At 41.2% G+C, this 21,015-nt stretch overlaps 1 protein-coding gene across 1 annotated transcript in view; it reads right to left on the minus strand.

The window, feature by feature from the left end:
- Window positions 1–21,015, minus strand: part of filip1l (filamin A interacting protein 1-like) — a 77,437-nt gene that overhangs the window by 39,574 nt on the left and 16,848 nt on the right. Inside the window, exons 2-4 of the mRNA XM_033982165.2 lie at window positions 4,698–5,048; window positions 3,035–3,208; window positions 1,971–2,149 (exon numbers count right to left, since the gene is read on the minus strand). Of these exons, the coding sequence (XP_033838056.2) occupies window positions 1,971–2,149; window positions 3,035–3,208; window positions 4,698–5,039 (695 nt within the window). The 5' untranslated portion in view covers window positions 5,040–5,048. The remainder of the gene's footprint in view (window positions 1–1,970; window positions 2,150–3,034; window positions 3,209–4,697; window positions 5,049–21,015) is intronic.

Genomic DNA, 21,015 nt, shown 5'->3' on the forward strand with positions numbered 1-21,015 from the left:
GTTGGCCCCTCGTATGGATAGGAGCAGATTTTTTTTTTAAATTTGTACCAAAATTACTATGCAACGCTGCCAAATCCTACATATATCACTGATTAAGAAAGAAAATCAGAGAATGAAGTAAGTACGTCACAGTTAGCTTGTACCTAGGGGTGTAGCTCAAAATTTTGCGGCCATGTTGTCTAATGAAAAAAGCCCGTTACAGATTTTTTCAAGGGCCCCCTCCCTGCACTGGGCCCCCTGTAAACAGTACCTTTAACCCCCCCGCAGTCTGACGCCCCTGTTTGTACCAGTGGCAGCGAAAAACGTGAGTAAACTGGAACTATACCCTCTTGAACACAGGAGAATGCAACTCTAAATGCAACTTCGAGCGGGTAAATGAGACCGGAAAACAATTATGACGTGGTCGAACGCTTGGAAAATTGATTTTGCATGATATGTCTGCTAAAACCCCAACATAAAAGAATGCGGGGGCTGCTAACCGTGTGCGCTCTTCACCTTATCTGAACCTGACCTGATGCGCTGGAATGACTGAAGAGGCTGTGAGGGTTTGATGAGCCCTAATACTAACACTGCTGAAAGCTCTTTGGGACAGTGAGGGACAGTGATGTCACGGTGATGAGCGCATCTGCTAAAGCTCCCCACTGGGACATTTATGCGATGGGCTTGTGCTGAGTAGCGGTGCTTTTCAGATGTAGAATGTGATAATGTCGTACTACCAGATGGAGGAAAGAGACAGTTTCCCTAATATTTACATAGTATTCTCATAAGAAATACTGGTGACACACTGCACCTAATTAACCGTAATAAACAACGAACAAAGGCTGAACGTGGGAGTATTTTGTTTCTAGGGGTATTAACTGCTAACTAATAACATATTTAGATCACCACGTTGCCTTTTATTGTTTTGAAAATGCTATATTTCCCCAAAACAACGTATTAACATGTTATAAGTTTCCCTTTCATTTTGGCGCTCTGAGTCCCCCCTCCCTTTGCTCTCCATGTTAAGTCACTCCCCGCTTCAGAGCGCTATCACAGTACGATCAGCAGGCATCCCACTAATGAACCTAATTTTGCTTTTTCCCCAGGGTAAATTATAAAAACAGCACATTAGGACAAAATGAGATCACTGCAAGAAATAAGAACGTATTTTTGTGTCAACTTGTAAGTAAGCAATCAATATATATAAAACAATATGCATCTGTATTAAATGTTATTGAGTAGAGTGTGACGTGTGTGGTCCAGGCCAGTGCAGTGGTCTTTGGCAGTAGCATTTAAAGGTCCTATGTTAAACAAAATTGATTATTGTGAGCTTTAATCCATGTTATAATGCTGTTACCCTCTCAAAAATATACCTGGAGTTGTGTTTTGTTTCATTCACACATGTTTGAGTAATTCTTTATTAGGAGTCTGTCTATATCCCATCTATCCATTTTCTACCTTTATATCCAGGGCCGAGTTGCGGAGCCAGTAATCTGTGCAGGGACTCTCAGATTTCCCTTTCCACACACACTTCCTCTAGCTCCTCCCACGGCATTCCCAGGCAAGCCGAGAGACATAGTCCCTCCAGCGTGTCCCGGGTCTTTCCTGGGGCCTCTTCCCGGTGGGACATGCCCGGAACACCTCTCCGGGGAAGCATCCAGGAGGCATCCGGAAAACAGATGCCTGAGCCATTTCAGCTGGCACTTCACTTGGAAGAGAGACTGTCTGCATCCCCAAAGCTCAAAATGCTCTGTTCCGCTTTGTGATGTGGTTTATGGAGTTTAAAAACACAGTGGACCACTTCCTGTATGACCACATGACATCACAAGGTGTTTCCAGTTTGAAGAAGAAGATCTCTAAATATACAGGGTTTGTGTGTGTTTTGTGGTTTGTTTTTTGATGATGACACAACGTTATAACAGAAAATAGTGTAATATAGACCCTAAAGATCCTAAAGGTGCAGTGCATTGTGGGTGTGTGCTGACATTGACCTTTCACGCTCCTGCTCCAGGAGGTTGGTGAACTCATCGCTCTTCTTCATGAACTCCTCGTGGTTTCTCTTCTCGTCCTCCAGCTTATACAGGGCCTGTTTGTGAGACTGCTCCACCATCAGGAGCTGCTCCAGCATGCGCCTGTGGGTCTCCCTCTGCTTCTCCACCAGCCGGTCCAGCTGCAACAGCACAGGTAAATCTCCACGGTCAAACATACTGATACTGTGCAGTGACACCACACTGGGGGTCACCTACTTGTAGGTGTGTGGATTTAAAAAAACACATTTTAAGGAGCCTGTGATTAAATGAGTGATCATGTTCCTGTTTAGATGTTTGATTTTCAATAAAAAGGTGAGATTAGCTGAAAAATTGTTGGATAATGCTAGCTAGCTTGTGACTGTAATTTAAGGTGAGAGAGACTTGTTTAACAGTAAATATCAGATCACTCATTGTAGTTCCAGCTAAGATTCAGATCGAGTCAGATCGTATTAAACAAAGCTCAGGTTAAAGATTAATTTGAGTAACAACGCTTCAGACAGAGCATGCCTACAGTTAGCATCAAACCCGCAGGGAATGTTGATGACGTCATCTTCAAAGTATCAATAGTTCACTATGACACTGGAAACTACTTGGTTTGTCAACTGTACCATAACTTTCACAACACTTAAATGTGTCTCAGTACATAAATATTGTGTAAGCAGCTCTTAGGGTCCAAAATAAGTCTGCTGTGTACTGTCTACATTTAAATACAAAGTGTTTTATCAATCAAATTGCCAGAAACTAATGCCAGAGAACTTTTAGCATGCTAATTGTTGGTAACGTTAGTGCCTACAAAACTTGCCTCTGGCCTCTGGAAGTCATGAAAAGTGTGATTGCAGTGAATGATTAGCAGCTTTGAATGCATAAGGAAAGTGAGGAATAACTTTAGACCACTGCAAACTGTTTAAAATTAGCTCTCTCTGTTTTTCACTTTTTTAAGACAGTAAAAATCCGGTACAGCTCCTTTAAACCTGTATTGTTTGTACATGTGTTGTGTTGTATGCATGTGTGTCCTGGTGCTGCACCTCGACCATGGGCCTCTCGTAGATGTCCTCCTGGAACAGCTGGCTCTTGCCCTGGAGACCGTCCCTCTGCAGCGCCTGGAGCACCTGGTGTGGGGTCACAAAGCCATACTTGGCCTCCAGCAGAGCCAGGTCCATCTTGTCTGCCTTCAGCACAGTGATCACCTCATCCCGGGCCTGTGCACAAATATTACACATACTATTATGAATATTCTGTTACATTCAACATGATGGCCCTGGTGTGTGTTCTCTGTTTGTGTGTGTGTCCTGATGGAGCCTCAACACTGGAGGGATTTACAGGAAGTGGTGTCAGCTGTTAGCCTCCATTAGCACAGATGATTAGCTCATGTAAGTGTCTCACACTCATGAGGAACATGTCCAGCTGGGCCACGGCCATGTCTGCCAGAGCCAGTCCAGTGCTCTGTGCCATGACTAATGATGTCTGCTCTCTGCACTGTGCTCTGTCAGCTACGTCTGCCCTGGGCTGTGTGAAGGACGAGTCATAGTTCACAAGAACCGAGACATCATTGGTTGAGCGGTCAGATAAACAAACCCACAGGTTGGTGGTGCGATTCCACTTCCCGTAGATGAATGCTGTTGGGCAAGACACTTGTCTGCATACACTGTTGTATGAGTGTGTGTGTGGGGGTGTGTGTGTGTGTGTGTGTGTGTGTGTGTGTGTGGGCGTGTGGGGGTGTGTGTGTGTGCGTGTGTGTGTGGGTGGGGGGGGGGGGGGTGAATGGGTGAGTGGTTCCTTGATGTAAAGTGCTTTGATTGCCTTGAAGGTAAAAAAAAAAAAAAAGTGACCTTTTAGTCATAGTTCATCAGAACTTCTGCTGCCAAACACTCCCCTCATGAACTCAAACAGCTGTTGCTATGTTGTTGCTATGGAGATTATCAACAGCAAATTGTACATTTTTGATAACATGTTAATTAAAATGGCTGAAATCGTTCTTTGTTATTTTTAATCTTACATTGACAAAAGAGAAATAGATTTACTTTTAGAGCCACTTTGAAAATCAGAACAGAAGCTGTAAGCCCTGGGTACATCAACGTACATATTACTTCTTCTGGAGTATGAATTGACCACAGTTGGTCTTGTGTGCTACTTATGAATTTGCTATTCATCACATTTTTATAGAGATGCAGATTCAGTCATGTCTAATGGTCAATAATCACCTTGGGTCTTTTAAATGGAGAGGTCTACAGCCAGTGCTTTTGAGCAGAGTTCAGACTGCTGTACTTTTTTTTTTAAGTTAAAGGTGTGCTAGGTAACATTTGATTTTCTCCCTGGAGATATTTTTGATTGGATAAAAAAAAAAAAAAGGTTATTGATACTTTGCAGCTGATGTCATCAACATTCCCTGGGGGTGTGATGCTAACTGTAGGCACTGCTTTGTCTGACACTTATTAGACTTTAACCTGAGCTTCATTTTGACACAATCTGACCATAAAGAACTTACTTAACTGGAACTACAACAGGAGAGCTGATTTGTGCTGCTAAATAAGTCCCTTTAAAATAACATTACAGTCAGAAGCAGCTAGCATTAGCCAACAGTTTTTCATTTAGTAATTAGTTAGTTCATAGTTAGCCAACACATTATGCTAAGGGATGTGTTTGGCCCAATCGTGTCACTGCAAAGTATCAATACATGTTTAATGGTACCTGTAGCTCTCCCTCCAGCAGACTCAGTAGAAACACAAGATCATCTTTGGAGAGGTCCCGTCCCTTCTCCTTGCGCCCGGCCTTGGCAGTGCCCGCTGTGGCCGCGCTGGGACAGGAGCTGGTGCTGGTGCATGTGTTGGGACAGGTGCAGGTGCTGTTCTTGTGTGCCCGGTGGTTCCTCTGTATAGTTCCCGTGTGGTCGGGCGGTTCTCGGTGCCTGCTGCGGCGTTCTCGGCCTGTAGGCTCCTCCCTCTCTCCGGAGCGTCGCCGCGTGTCGCCCAGAGCTGGGTGTGAAGGGTGCAGCCGGGGCACATCCTCCAGACTGTTACTGCGGGACCTCATGCTCCCCGCCTGCACAGAGGGAAACACAGGCACATTATGGTTAATCTGCAGTTCATACAGAATACAGGAACATTGTCTGGGATACAGGTGAACTATTGACCTTATTTCTTTCAGTAGAGAATTTGGAGAAAGTTTCAGAGCTAAAATATTCCATAAAGTAGTTTTGTTTGTGTCAAATGTTCAATGGTTATGTGCAACAACAACAACAGTGCACCGATTCTCTGGCAAGCTTTAAAACGGCTCTGTAGTCCCTATAGAACTTATTTGCTGTCAAGATCAGCAGCTCCGTACAAAATAATACAACACAAATGACAATGGCAGCGCCCACGGCAACTTCCGCAATAATGTGAGCCTATAACAAGAAAACCTACCGACGAAACGCTGCAAAGAGATTTCATTAACGAGCGAGGTATTATGCAAAATCAGCTCTTTTTTTTTAGCTTTCTGCCACGTTATGACTTTGTTCCCTCATCAAAAACATGACTGAAAAGGTTTTAGATGTCATCCATGCATGTTTGAGTCATTTAGAGATCTCTCCTGCGCCTTATTCGAACCCTCCTTACTGTTAGCTGTAAGATTCTGCGCAGTGCTCACATAAATATACAAAAACATGATACAAAACGTAACGCTACAACTTAACAAACTTGATGTGATGTGTAGTAATTTCATTAGCGGGATGCACGCTGATTGCACGCTCTGAAGTGGGAGTGATTTAGCGCAGGGAGCAAAGGAAGGGGAGACTAAGGGAAGAGAAACTAATAAAACTGTTAATACGTTGTTTTCAGCGATTATAGCATTTTCAAAGCTATAAAAGGTAACATGGTGATCTAAAAATGTTATGTGTTAGCAGTTAATACCCCATAGAACTAAAATACCCCCTGTTTAAAGGTTGATTCACTTGATCATCCTACCCTCACTCTGTCAATCTCGATGATCCATTACTTTCCCATTATGTAACGCGTCCTGACATCAGACTTTATCACTAACAACTCCAGGTTTGTCATTTACACAAACAGCGTTGTCATCGGCCAGGATGGTGTTATTAGTTACTCAGTGGAAGAAACTCGTCATAGCCACATCACAACAAATCGAACCCACATCCCTAACACACTGCGTCGGGGACAAGGACTTCAGGTCTGTCCCCCCGTCACGCACGGCCCTCGTTCCCATGACCTAAACCTGCGCACTAACGCACTTGTCACACATAAACTGATTTGATTTACTACTGCGGCTTTGCGAGGTACACGGGATAATCCATGGTGGTCCTGAGGATTTTTAGCCCCAAAAGTTACATAGCAGTCGGTCTGGAACAACAGGACTTAAAACATCTGGTGTTTGCTACTTGTGATCCATGGACTTGTAAATAAATATAGCTGGAGACTTGTAAGGAATGGAAAGTTGTATTTGCCAAGCTATTAGTTCTAAGTAAATAGATGTACAATATGGTGGAACATGCCCAAACCCATAGAGGTGTCTGATATGAGAACATGGTCTGCTCCAGGCGTGACATCATCGCTGGATCCGCTGGCTTTGGGTCGTAACACTCTACTTAAGTGCTTGGAATAAGCTGTCAAAAGTTGTCATCTAAGCGTAATCGTCGTATTACATCGACTCTGCAGGCTTTATTGTCATTATGTGCAATGAGACTTAGACAAAAACAGCTTTAAGGCCGGGTATTACGCAAATTGGACTCTTTTGTTGGAGCTTTCTACCGTGCTATAATATTGTTCCGTCATTAAAAACTCGCCTGAAGAGGTTTTAGATGTCATTCGTGCATGTTTAAGCAATCTAGCGATCTCTCCCGTGTGTTATTTGAACGCTTCTTTCAGTTAGCGGTACAATTCTGTCGGATGCTCAGCTTACAATCCAATAAAAAGACAAACTACAACTTCACAAACCTGACTCAATGTGATGCAAAAGTTTCATTAGCGGGATACCATAGCTGGTGTTGTGATGGCGCTCTGGAGGGGGAGTGACTTAGCACAGAGAGCAAAGAGAGGGGGGAGAATATAAGGTAACGTGGTGATCTAAATATGTTATGCGTATACCCCCTTTAAGTAAAGTTGATGTTGCAAAGTTAGCTCGTTGCTAACACTTTGGTAAAATAAAATGTCCATAAACAATTTAGCAAGAAGAGAACAATCAAATATGTAGATTACTGTTTCATTTTTTTTTCATTATAAACCATAATTTTGATCTAAAATGGCTTAATAAAAGAAACAGATGCATTAACTTTCTGTTCAAAACTGTAGAACTGATAAGCCCCGCCTCCACTTTTCAGCTCTTTTATTGTTGAAAAATGGCTACATACTATTTTTATAACCCTACATGACCTGAAGTGTTGATTAATCGCACTAACTACAGAGGAGTGGGTGGAGATAGGGGGTAGGTGAAAACAGACATTTTCTGAGCACTCAAGTCCCAAATGCAGGACAATACAGGATTACTCAAACATAATGAATAAATGAATACAATAATATGTCCCTTTTAATGTCCCTGGTTTAGCATGGAATGGCCAATTAGCAACAATGTCAATCAAACCTGTTGCTAACGCTAGCGGGGGGCGACCTCGGGGAAAGAAGGCGTCTGATTTGACTGTTATTAGCGTTCATATCTTGACTTATGGACACAATAGCGAAGTAAAAACACCAGGATCATGTAGAGCGGGTTAATACGAACATTTTAAGACCAAAGTGACGAGTCTGACAGCAGCAGCTACAGAGAAAGGAGGAACAATTTTTCAATGTAAAGTGAACTGGAGCCAGAGTTGATGGAGCCGGAAGCGCGCACATGCTCACTGCTTATCGGAACGCAGCGGCTAGCAGGTTAGCTATGTCTATTTATATAAACAGTCTATGGTGGATGAAACCAGGAATTCATGCACAATGTTCTGTATACTAATGATGTGGGAGCACCGTTATAACATGGTTCAAAGGTCATGAAACAAATGTGACTGAACCCAAATAGAACTTCTGGAATCTTTTTGGTGAGGGAACATTTTTCAATCAGTCAATTCTGCATAGAGCTGTCAAAAGTATAATACACAGACGAGTTCATGGACCACTATGGAATCTACTGGACGACTGAGGAATTACACAGATATAAGGCCACATGGGAATAAATGAGAAAGTGCTACCATTTAATGTTGAAAATCACATTCTATTGCCTAAATAAAGAGTCTTTTTTTAAATTATCATGATGGTATCGGAATCGGTGTTGAGAATCGAGTCTATTCCTAGTTTGTATACAAGGCCTTGAGCTTCAGTTGTGCAGGCACCGCTCCACATGGTTCGAAGCTGAGGTCATCCCCTCCAGTCCGAGACTCAGCCGACTTACTCACGGCTCCTCGCTAACACTGTGGATACATGCACGCCTTATGTAGCCAATGAAATATGCTTTCAGAACGCTGCATGATATTACTAATGCAAGACACATCATGAATCACTTGGGGGCGGACGATATGGGAAGAGATTAAAGGCGCCATACACGGTTCTCACTCTTAAAAACAAAACTAGTTCATTTTCAACTGTCTGCAGTCGTCCAAAGTTGTTGCTCGCTTACCTTATGCGTTCTGAGCATCCTAGTTATTCACCAGGATGAGTATATAAGCATTTTTACAACGTGCAAAGGTAGAACGGAGTCAAATAGGCCTGTCACGATTGCATAAATTAGTTTCAGTATTATTGTCTATCGTGTATATCGTCTTGAGCAATATACCGCAATACAGACCTACAATCAAGCTAACATACTTCCTGAATTTCAGACAATTTAACGCTTTATAGATGCAGACAGCACACAGCGGTCTCATTTCTACCGTGAGAGCTGTACTGTGGTACTTAAAGCGCAACTAAAATGGTTTCAGCCCCATTTATATCGCTTATTTTTCTATTGCCTTTGATAGTTAAATAGCCATCTGCCTCTTTTAAAACTTCAAGCTTCACTGTGATTGGCCGAATCCAGCTGTCACTCACTCACAGAGCCTTACAGGGACCGACCAATCAGAGACGTGGGTGGGACAAGGTCTGTGTTTGAGCAGACAGCTACGTTAAAGGCCCCGTACCTGGTTTTTTTCACCTGTTTTTGAGCAAAATGTGTCTCGCCTCAGTACAGATATATTGTATGTGCAGCTCTTTAGGTCAAAATATGTACGCCGTGTACTGTCTCTGGAGTATAAGTAAAAAAATGCATAATAATGAAGAAAAAAACACTGCTGTAGGGTTATCAGTGTCACCGTAACAAACAAATGTGAAATTGTATACTCAGATGCGACTTATATTCCACGTATCTGAGTATAAGTCGCACCCTCAGCCAAACTATGAAAAGATAAAAAGTGCGACTTGTAGTCCAGAAAATACGGTAATTATAAAGGTTTTACTGTTCGATAATCAGGATGCGCATTAGCACGCTAGTTTCTGTTAGCTTCACTGCGATGAAACTCCGCTCTGGTCTCTGTGAGTTGTGAAAAGTGCTTATAAACTCATTGCGGTGAGTAATTACAATGTTCGGAATGCATGAGGTAAGTGAGGAATAACTTTGAACCGATGCAAACGGCTCTTGAGGTCAAAAGAAGACCGCCGTATACTGTCTGCATCTACTTTTCAAAGCGTTTTATTGTGGGATAATCAGGATGCACGTTAGCATGCTAGTTGCTGTTAGCGTCACTGTGATGAAACTCCGCTCTGGTCTATGAAAGTTGTAAAAAAGCGCTTATAAATGAATTGCTATGAATAATAATGATGCTCAGAGTGCTTCTTTAAATACAGAAATAGCTCATCCAAAATGGCGTATCATAGCGTAACGTTCCAATTTGTATTTTTACCACCCTGCCGTAGAATCAGTAGTGAACGAGCAGAAGTCCAGTAAGTATCAAGTCTCTGTAGAATGTTCAAGAAGCATCCGAAATGTGTGAGGTGCTTCTCAGAGGTCACCCGGGGGACAGAGACCAGGGCAGGGTCAGCTATGTCCACATGTGTGCCTCAAATACCTAAAGGATCTGTGTGGTACGAGAGGATTGACGTAAGTGATGGTGTTTTGTCAATGGTGCGTTGGGAATTTTGAGAACAGGTTGGGTCTGGAAGTCTGGAAGAGTTAAAAGGCTTATATTTTATGTTTCCTCGTCAAAAACGTACCTGGAGTTGTGTTTTGTTTCATTCACACATGTTTAACACACAAAAACTGCATATTTAGGTTGGGTTCTTCGCAAATTGAAAACACTCTGTTCCACCTTGTGATGTCATGCGGTGATACAGGAAGTGCTCCACTGTGTTTTTAAACTCCATACGCCTTCACTAGAATGATTTGGATTATTTCAGCCCTGGAATTCACAATCTCGACTGAACTAAAGGTAAAAGGAAGATGTTAACTTCAAAACTACCACTTCATGACATCACAAGGTGGAATAGAGCGTTTTGAGCTTTGGAGATGTAAACAGACTAATAATAAAGGGTTTCTCAAGCATGTAAATGAAACAAAACACAACTCCAGGTCTGTTTTTGAGGAGGTAACAACATTATAAAGTGCAGTGCAATGTTAGACTACTCATTTCATTAAAACATAGTTAACATTTATTTATTTATGTATTTATTTTTATTTATTTTTTTTACATTATAGTTAAGATTTTAATAAAAACCCTGCCTAGTTTTTTTATTTTATTTTTTTTTATGTTTAACTTCCTGCTTGGACGTGAGCAGGCGATATGAAATAACTTTTACCTAGCAACCACAACGTTAGCAAGGACCAAAACTTGTCAAAATTGCATAATACATGATGATGATGATGATGATGATGATGAGCAGACTACTAAAAATAAATGACTACACCTTTGTTTTGTGAAATGAAGGTTTAGGTTTAAATTGTTTCTGCATTTTGGATGGAATTTTTTGTGTTTGTGTAAAATGAGTTCTCACATTGGCTTCTGTCATATAATTTAATATAAAAAGAGCCATTTTTTTTTAAACAGCTCTTTAAAATGAACGGATCCAAAAGATTCAGATTCCACAAACGAGCCAAAAGTCCCATTACTAATAGAAAAATGACTATGTTGAACTTTGAACCATGTTAGAATTGCGCCGTTTTCTGTTCCCATATATACTTTGTCTATAAACCATATCATATAAACTCAAATAACTTATAACAAAACACAATCCTATATACAGTATATTAATCTACTGTTTATTCAGGGTAAGAACTGCCTTTATATGATGGAGATGTTATTGTTATTGCATGGAATGTTACACAGTTTGGCATTACACTTATTGATCTAGTTTTAAAATGTACCTATTTGTTTCCATGAAGATAGATAAGTTTAATGCTATACTATGGGACAATCCAGGTAAAGATTTTGTCCAGGCAAAGCAAGAATATCTTCATGGATACAAGCCGGTGGTGAATTTAAGGCAGGCCCATTCTGCAAAATCGACTTTCCAGAGCGTTTAACTGTGTTGTAATTGTTTCCCCACAACATTTACTCACCCGAAGTTGTATTTGGAGTGATTTGTGAGTGTTTGAGCAACCTTTAATTGCTTATTTAATTGCTTTTCAAGACACCATTTTGCAGGTCAACATCCATTTTCACCGCCATATGCATACTGCTCTGAACTTACTTTGCTCTCCAATTTTATGTTCTTAATCAGCGATATACGTAGGATTCAGCAGCATTTGATTTTTTTTCCATTTGGTATAAATTTAAAAAATTAAAATAAATCTGCGTTTGGCTAACATGATGATGTGCGGTTATCCATAAGAGAGGCCGACAACTTCACAGCTCTTTGTTGTGATGATGTTTATGAACAGAAAATAAACAAATGATGTCCTTATCCTCCATGAATGCTATGCTAACAGAGCCATGCGTTAACTGTGAGGACAATTTGACTGCAGAATGAGTCCGGTGATGGTTTGTGGGCTTTAAAACAGCGCGGGAGAAGTCTGGAGTTTTATCTATGACGCAACAATCACGGCAAAATTCAAACAGAGCATTTTTGTGACTTTGGATTAATGGATTATTGAAACAAGCGTGAATGTAACAAAATACAACTCCAAGAATGTTTTTGATGAGAGAACAACAGTATAATATGGTTAAAAACTCAAAAAAGTCAATTGTTTACATGTGTTCTTTATGACTTGCTTCTCATGATTCGCATCCATTCAAAAGGACATTAAACGGGAGTCTGGATGTAGGACACGCATGTTTGTACCTGTTGTGATATTAAACCCTCTCTTATTTCCAGTGAGCGTTCCCGATGTGAGTGAATGGGGGGTGTGGACATGACTTTGTCCCTCAGCAGCCTCTGTTGTCACGGCCTTTTGTAACGCTCTCAACTTGTATAAACACATTCTGTATGCAGCCGAGCCGTGCCAAACGATGATGTGATTTCTACATTACGGTTTTTTGTTGCATAATCAATCTAGTGCATAAGTACACACATGGTTTGGCTTGTATTTGATGTATGTTTTCTATTCACACAATACATTTATTCAGGTAAGGTCTTTTTGACAATGCTTTCAGTGTAACAAGGCCAAGCAGAGACTTATTACTGGAAATAGAAGGAAATTTGGACAGGTCTCGAAAGGACCATAAAAGTTTTCATAACTATTTGATTTAATCATAATTGATTACAATCAATCATATCCCAGCAAGGGGGAAAAATATGAGATTTTGAATGGATGTTACATTATTACACTAATGCTTTGATTACTTTTGGTCAAAGTAAGCAAAGTAATTCAAGGGCAGTGTACAGTTTGGCAACGTTAAACTGTGAGCACAATTAATAACTCAATTCAATACTTTAAGGTACATGCAATACGTTGGTATGTGCAATACTCTCAGTACTTTAAGGTACATGCAATACTTTGGTATGTGCAATACTCTCAGTACTTTAGGGTACATGCAATACGTTCAGTACATTAGTGTATGTGCAATACTTTGGTATGTGCAAAACTCTCAGTACTTTAGGGTACATGCAATATGTTCAGTACATTAGGGTATGTGCAATACTTTGGTATGTGCAATACTCTCAGTACTTTAGGATATGTGCAGTAGTTTGGTAGGTGCAATACTCTCAGTACTTCAGGGCATAGACATATAATTAGTAGACACGACGTTGATGCTAATGCTATCATCCACTTAGCAACTTGGCTAGTCTGAGAAGATGTTTGAACACTAGAGCCAGTCGTCTGTATTTTGCCCTATAGTTTATCATTAGCTCGCAAAAAGCGTAAATCATGAATAATCCAGAGCGGATGTCCGCTGGTACTAACCCATGGACCACATTTAGGTCAGAGTCAGTTTAAAGTCATTGCTGAGTGTGTAAACCTTTTGATCTATTATTTTTGAACATAATTCACGTGCAGAGCTAAAGGACTTTTACCTTTGTCCGGTCAGTGTGTCTTTTTCTGCCTCATGTCCTGCGCTCTGTCTGCTGTCTGGTGTCTGCTCTTAAGCATTCTCAGCTTTTATGGGTCTTTTTTATTAGACCTTGAAAAGCATGGTCACAAGGTCGCCTTTCCACGAATCAGACCTGTAACTTAGCCTTGTAATGGAGATACTGGAGGTACTCTTAATGCCATACAGCGGTACATTCCTGTCAAAGTCATAACATCACTATGGAGAGAAGCAGGTGTCATTAAGTCAGTTACAGATCTACATATTGCTTCAAAAATGCCTTTAAAAACATGCAGTCTTACCTAAAGAAAGTTCACTCTTTATTATTAGACTACATCTCCAAAGCTCAAAATGCTCTGTTCCACCTTGTGATGTCATGAAGAGGTAGTTTTCAAGTTAACAGCGACCTTTGACCTTTAGCTCAGTATAGATTGCAAATTCTGAGTTTAAATGGTCCAAATGATTCTAGTGAAGGTGTATGGAGTTTAAAAACACAGTGGAGCACTTCCTGGATCACCACATGATGACATCACAAGGTGGAACATCACAAGGAGTGTTTTCTGTTCGAGAGAAGAACTCCAGGTCTGTTTGTGATGAGCAGAAAACAGCGTCATATGGGCCGTTTAAACTTTGCTTAACCTGACACAGATATTTGCTTTGACGTGCCTTGTGTTTATGTTGAACTAAAACAAGATCTATTTTGGGAATTTTGTTTTTTGGTGACGTTCTTAAATAAGTGGCTGGAGTTCGTTTAAAGACTCGGGTGAAGGCTGAGGAAGCAGGTGCTCCACAGAGACTAGTCCTTCTGTCTCTCACACACACACACGCACACACACACCCCGACGCACACACACACACACACACACACACACACACACACACTGCTCCACATGCACGTCTCAGGTACACGCCCTCAGAGCCAGTCTGGGAGATTCCTGCTGCATGACATCACTGACCTGTCACACCAGGTGATTGACGGCCAGAGGAGCACACATCAAACACACAGAGAGAAAGAGAGAGTGTGAGAGAGTGGGAGGGAGGGCAAAGAGGGAGGGGGAGAGAGAAAACAGAGGAGAAAGAGAGCATAAGAGGGACAACAGAGAGGGGAGTGATAGAAAACCGAGCGGGAGAGAGGAGAGAGACGGGGGAGAGAGAAATCAGAGAAAGGAGAAAGAGAGCATAAGAGAGAAAAGAGAGAAAATAGACGAGAGAGCGGGGGAGGAGAGAGAGTGGGGAAGAGAGGAGGCAGACAGAGAGAGAGAGAGAGGGGAAAGTGATAGGGATGGGAGAGTGGGGGGCAGAGAGAAGAGAGTGTGAGGGAGAGACAGGGAGAGACGGGGAGAGAGAAATCAGAGAAAGGAGAAAGAGGGAAAAGAGAGAAAATAGACGAGAAAGCGGAGGAGGAGAGAGAGTGGGGAAGAGAGGGGGCAGACAGAGAGAGAGAGAGAGAGAGAGGAAAGTGATAGGGATGGGAGAGTGGGGGGCAGAGAGAAGAGAGAGAGGGAAGAGAGTGTGAGGGAGAGAGGGAGAGACGGGGAGAGAGAAATCAGAGAAAGGAGAAAGAGAGAATAAGAGGGAAAAGAGAGAAAATAGACGAGAGAGCGGAGGAGGAGAGAGAGTGGGGAAGAGAGGGGGCAGAGAGAGAGAGAGAGAGAGAGGAAAGTGATAGGGATGGGAGAGTGGGGGGGCAGAGAGAAAGGGAAGAGAGTGTGAGGGAAATACGGGGGCAGAGTGGGAGGGGGAGAGAGGAGAGAGAAAATAGAAAAAGGAGAAAGAGAGCATGGGAGAGAAAGGAGAGAGGGGAGTAATAGAAAACAGCGGGAAAGAAAAAGGAGAGAGAGAGTGGGGAAGAGAGGGGGCAGAGAGAGAGGAAAGTGAGAGGGAAGGGAGAGTGGGGGGCAAAGAGAAGAGAGGGGAGAGAGAGGAGGGAAAGAGAGGTAGAAAAGAGGGGAGAGTGGAAGAGGAGAGAGAAAGTGAGGAGAGAGGTGGCAGAAAAAGGAGAATGAGAGGATTCGGAGAGAGAGGGGAGGGCAGAGAGAGAGAAAAGCGGGGAGCAGAAAAAAAGAGGGGAGAGAGAAAAGAGTGAAAGGAGAGAAGGGAGAAAGAGTAGAGAGGAGAGAAAGAGTGAGAGAGGAGGGAGATAAAAAGGGAGAGAGTAGAGAATGAGGAGAGAGACATGGAGAAGAGAGGGGGGAGATATAGAGGAAAGAGAGGGGAGAGATAGAAAAGAAAGTAGAGAGAGAGAGAAGAAAGATAAACAACAGAGAAGAGAAAGAGAGAAACACACAGGGCCATACAACAAACTAACATGGAGCTGTTCATGTTCATCACGTCAGACGATCTTAAACATGCCACAATTAATTAAAGGTCCTCTATCATGTATTATTGTCTTTATGTAAGTTCTTAAAGGAGCACTGTGTAACTTTTACGAGGGAGGGGCTACACTTTGTTACTTAATGTTATTGTTTTTCCTGGAATGCACTACAGTCAGTTTGGCATGACATAAGATGCATCATTCTTTAAAAAAAAAAAAAAACACACACAAAAAAAAACAAGCTTCCCTCTCCACAGACCTGACCTGTAATTTGACCTGGTAGCGTCACCTGCTTTTCTCCATGTAGATAGATAAGTTTAATGCCATACTGTGGAGCATCTCTATGGAGACCAGTACTTATTATCACCATAAAGTATTTACTCCAAAGTTCCACAGTCTAAATTGTACACACAAGTTTTACTATTGCATCATTCAAAATTCAAATTGTGAGTGTTTATGGAAATACGGCGAGGACGTGCTAACGCTGAGCTTGTTTGTCATTCTTACGTGGTGACTTTGACATGGTGACTCCGTTATAACTGGGATCAGATGTGCAGTGGTCAGTGGTACTTGTGTTTATCTGCCGCCCCCTACTGGCCCATTCCTCTGCACTGTTCTGTTCTGCTCTATAGGACTGCCACAGGACTGTCCCATCAGGAGGCCCAATGTGAGCCCGGTACAGATTATTTCAGTTAATTATGAAGCGTTTTATTGTCCGATAATCAGGATGTGTGTGTGAGCATCAACAAACCACAACAAAACTGCACTGGTCTCTGAGAATCGTGCTTATAAACTCATCAAGGTGAATATTTAAGATGCTCAGTATTGACAAGGTAAGTGAGGAATAACTTTGGACCACTGCAAACTGTTTAAAATTAAGTGTTTTTCTTGTTTTTTTTTTCAGTGCATAAAACTGCTTTTTCTGACAGAAAATTCTGAAAAAGTTTTATTGCAATTGTCAGAGAGCAAACGTCCCAAACTAGGAACTTGCTTTGGCGTTATGGTGCAACGGAATTATTAAAGAGGAGGTATTTTTCATCTATAGGGTATTATCGGCTAACATCTCATATTTCATTTAGATCACTATGTTTTCTTTTATTTTGAAAAAGATATATATTCGTCATGTATAATTAGTGTCAGTTTCATTTTTCAAGCTCTCAGTCCCGCCTTCCTTTGCTCTCCGTGCTAAGTCACTCCCCCTTCGGAGCGCTGTCACAACACAATCAGCGTGCATCGTGAAACTACTGCACATAGCGTCAGGTTTGTGAAGTTGTTGTGTACAGTTTTCTATCGTGTTTTTGTATATTTATATAGTATATGCGTTCAATCAAAAAGTTTGGCAATGCATTTTATTATTTTTTTTGCAGTTTTGCAGTTTTGCTGTTGTTTTATTAGAATTACAGCTTCATAAGATGTGTAACACTGCCTTATATTTGTCTCCAGTTTCAGCTTTAACAACCCTATTCAACCTTTAATGGCCCTCCTATTGTTCTTTTTGTTTGCTTTGGGTCTGAGGATGAAACGATAGATCTGTGAGAGATTATGTCTCTGGCCCCCATTCCTGTTTAAGAAGGATCGGCTTTCCTAACAAGAATCATTTTGATAATTTCAGTCCTGGAATGGCCCATTTTTACTGAACAAAAGGAAAAAAAGTAGTTGAAGGTGAAAACTACATGACATCACAAGGTGGAACAGAGCATTTTGAGCAGATAGAGTCACTCACAGTTGCTGAAACATGTCTGAATGAAACAAAACACAACTCCAGGTATGTTTTTGAAGCGGTAACAACATTTTAATATGTCTTAAAGCTCATAAGCGTCAATATAAGACCTTTAAGCTCGCAAGGCCCCATCCAGCTCTATGATTCATGACTGTCCTCAATACTTTAAACATGGCCGTGTACTTCCTGTGTGTCTCTCCCCCTTCCCTCCCTCACATGTAAGTAACACTATAACATGATAAGCACAAGAGAAGGAGAGGAAACCTGAAGAGCAGCTCGCACACTTACACCACATGTGTTTTTAGACAGCTTCATGTACAGGACTCGGGTGTGTATCCGTGCCAGGCTTATGAAGATATGCTCGCACCATTCAACCAGCGACTGAACTGGAGCGGAACACGTTCTGTTCAGTTCTGACGGAGCTGAAGAAGCGTCTTGAATGAGCAGCGAAACCTCTTCACTCTAAAACCTTTGTCCAGTTTGTCCAGTTGAGAGGATTGAATATTCTTTTGGATTACGCAGACTTCGTATTAAAGCAGGGGTGTCAAACTCATCAAAATGGTTGCGTTCAAAGGGCCAGATGTAACTGTAAAACAATAAATAAAATGTACCCAAATGTAATGTAAATCTTGTTAATTAACTGTTTCTATATTTATTACTTATTCAAGCTACAAATATTATGTAACTGTGAATCTCCTGATAAACTGATATTTTAAGACAGTCAGACCTTTTAATTGACCTTGTCACCGGCCACATAAAATGACGTAGCGGGCCACATTTGGCTCACGGGCCTTGAGTTTGACACATGTGTTTTAAAGAGTTAATATAAAGCTTTGTGTGTGTGTTTTTAGGCAGGAGATCGACAAACAAAATATTGGCCTGTCCTAGAGATTTAAGGCTGATAGTTGATACACTAAAAAGTCCAAATATCGGCGTGATATATCGGTCTATCTCTATTCAGGTACAAACTAAATTTTTAGCAGACTTTTCTTTTCTTTGAGCACTTACAGAAGAAAATATCATTACTTGCCCCGGACATGCTCATATCGATACTTTGTAGTGACATCATGCTAGGGGGTGCTCTACATGCATCTATTAGTGGAATGTTCAACGGTTGCCATGGAGACACAACACATTACAAAACATTGCCAAAAAAGTTTTAAAATAGCCTGAAAACTCAAGAAAAACATATTTCCAGGAGCCTGTGATCAATATGAGCGTTCATGGTCCAGTTTAGGTGTTTCATTTTCAACAAAAAGGTGAGAGAGACTGTTGGCTAACGCTAGCTAGCTTGTGACTGTAATGTTATTTGAGAGGGACTTTTTTAACCACATCAATCAACGCACGGGTTGTAGTTCCAACTAAGTCTGTTCTATATGGTCAGATTGTGTTAAAATAAAGCTCAAATTAAAGTTAGCTTGAGTAACAGAATTTCAGACAGAGCAGTGCCCACAGTTAGCATCATACCTCAGCTGCACAGTATAATTAGAATAAATGAAAGCTGGATAAGTAGTTCATTCTTAAAGTTGTGCCACCCACACACATGACTTATGAGAGGCTGAGATCAGATAGTCGTGAAGTGTGAATATGTGGGACTGTCTGTCAGCGCAGGACACCAGAGCAGAGACACACGAGACCAGCCGCTAACATGGGTCTGTGCTCGACAACGCACAATCAGCACCCCGCTAATGAAACTACTGCACATCGCATCAGGTTTGTCAAGTTGGAGTGTGCTGTTTGATTGTTTTGTGTCATGCTTTTGTACAGTTATGAAAAAGTGACGAGTAGGAGCATGGGTGGTGTAGGCCTGTGGGTGGAGCCTTGTACAAGAGCTGTACTGCTAATCATAAGGAGGGTTTGAATAGGGCCCAGGAGAGATCTCTAAAATATTCAAACATGCATGAATGGTATAAAACCTCTTAAGATATGTTTTTTTATGAGGGAATATTTTAAAATGTATTTTGCTTAATACCTCCTCTTTAATGAACACACATGTTGCTCATAGGTTTTAGGTAACACTATAATATGCTGTATTACATTCAGTGTTTAACAAAGGCTGTGTTTACACCCATAATGCATCATTAGTGACGGTGTGACTGGTTTATGCTAAAATGAAAATACATTTTTTTCTGCATTCTTTTCTCAAAGAATTGTGACAAATAAATTAAAATTTAGAGCAGTCCCATGAAGAGACAGCAGATGGCAGCAGTATTGTATTTTCCCATAACATTCTTTCACATGCACATTTTCTAGAATGATATATCATACACGTAGTGTCATTGTAAAAACATGTTTTATTTACCATCAATCAGAATAAGTGAGTTTAAAAGGAGCAGCCTCAGTCTGTCTCTTCATGTGGATTATATTAAAGTACAGACACACTGCAGTGTCACAGCTCAGTGGACACACTATTTACAGCACTATTGGACTATTTCTTGATCAAGAAAGTGTCTTGCTGGCAGTAGCCAGAGGCATGACAACCACCGTAGCTAGTGTAGTGAATGGTGGGGGTCAAAGGGGTCAATGGTACAGACTGGCAGCATCACTTCATCAGTCTGCCTCAGGGCAGCTGTGGCTACAATAGTAGTTTACCACCATCAAGTGTGGAGTGAATGAATAATACACTGTAAAGCTCGTCTGAGAGCGCAAAAAGGCAATGAATAAACCAAATGTTCTATTGTAGGTTATTAAAATTGTAGTGCAACAGCAATGGAGGATACTGACAAAAAGAAAAATATACTTCATCCTGATGATTATAATCAGAGTATAGTTTTACTGTCCATCAGAAAGTGTTGTTTCATGGCACAAAAGGGAATCAAATGTTCACTTTAAATGATATCTAACCTTGTAGTCGCCGTCTGTATGTTTTATGCCTAAAGCGCAGCAGCCTTTAGGGGCTGAGAGGACTGTGAGATTAAAGAGGTCAGAGGTCATCATATGGACAGCAGCCTGTCACTGTGTGACTGTGTCTGACCCCGATGCTCACTTATGTCCTCACGTCTAATAGTACATGACATGACCCGACACAGTTTACATTGGTCTTGACCTGTATCAGAACGGCTTTAAGACAATATTCAAGAAACTACTGTTTTTGTGTTGAAAATGGCAACACTGATTTACAGTGGTGTTAAAATTTATATCGAGCATTAATGCTTTTCTTTATTCTATATTTTTTGTCATTTAGCACAAGAACAGTCACATTTTTTCCTCCAATGTCTTCTGTCTGCTCCAAACCACATACTTTCAGTGACAGAAGACTGGCTGTAAACCTCTGCATTAAAATGGCTCAGTTAAATTACTGACAATTTGAATCGAGTGGATCATAATTCCATGAATATTTGATTCATGGCAGATCCTTGTGTGACTAAACTAGTTGCAACAGTAAAACATATGTACAGCTGTAAGGCATGTGTGCAGCTGTTGTTCATTATTTACATATGAACAGTGTTACAGAGGTTCCTGACACCTTTTGTCACGACTACCCTGTAAACTCTGATTACCCCCAACTTGTGTAATGGCCATTCATTATTTTGCTATATAATTTGTTTATCCGTCAATAATA

The sequence above is a fragment of the Periophthalmus magnuspinnatus genome, chromosome 2 (genome assembly GCF_009829125.3).
Source record: "Periophthalmus magnuspinnatus isolate fPerMag1 chromosome 2, fPerMag1.2.pri, whole genome shotgun sequence".
NCBI lineage: Eukaryota > Metazoa > Chordata > Actinopteri > Gobiiformes > Gobiidae > Periophthalmus > Periophthalmus magnuspinnatus.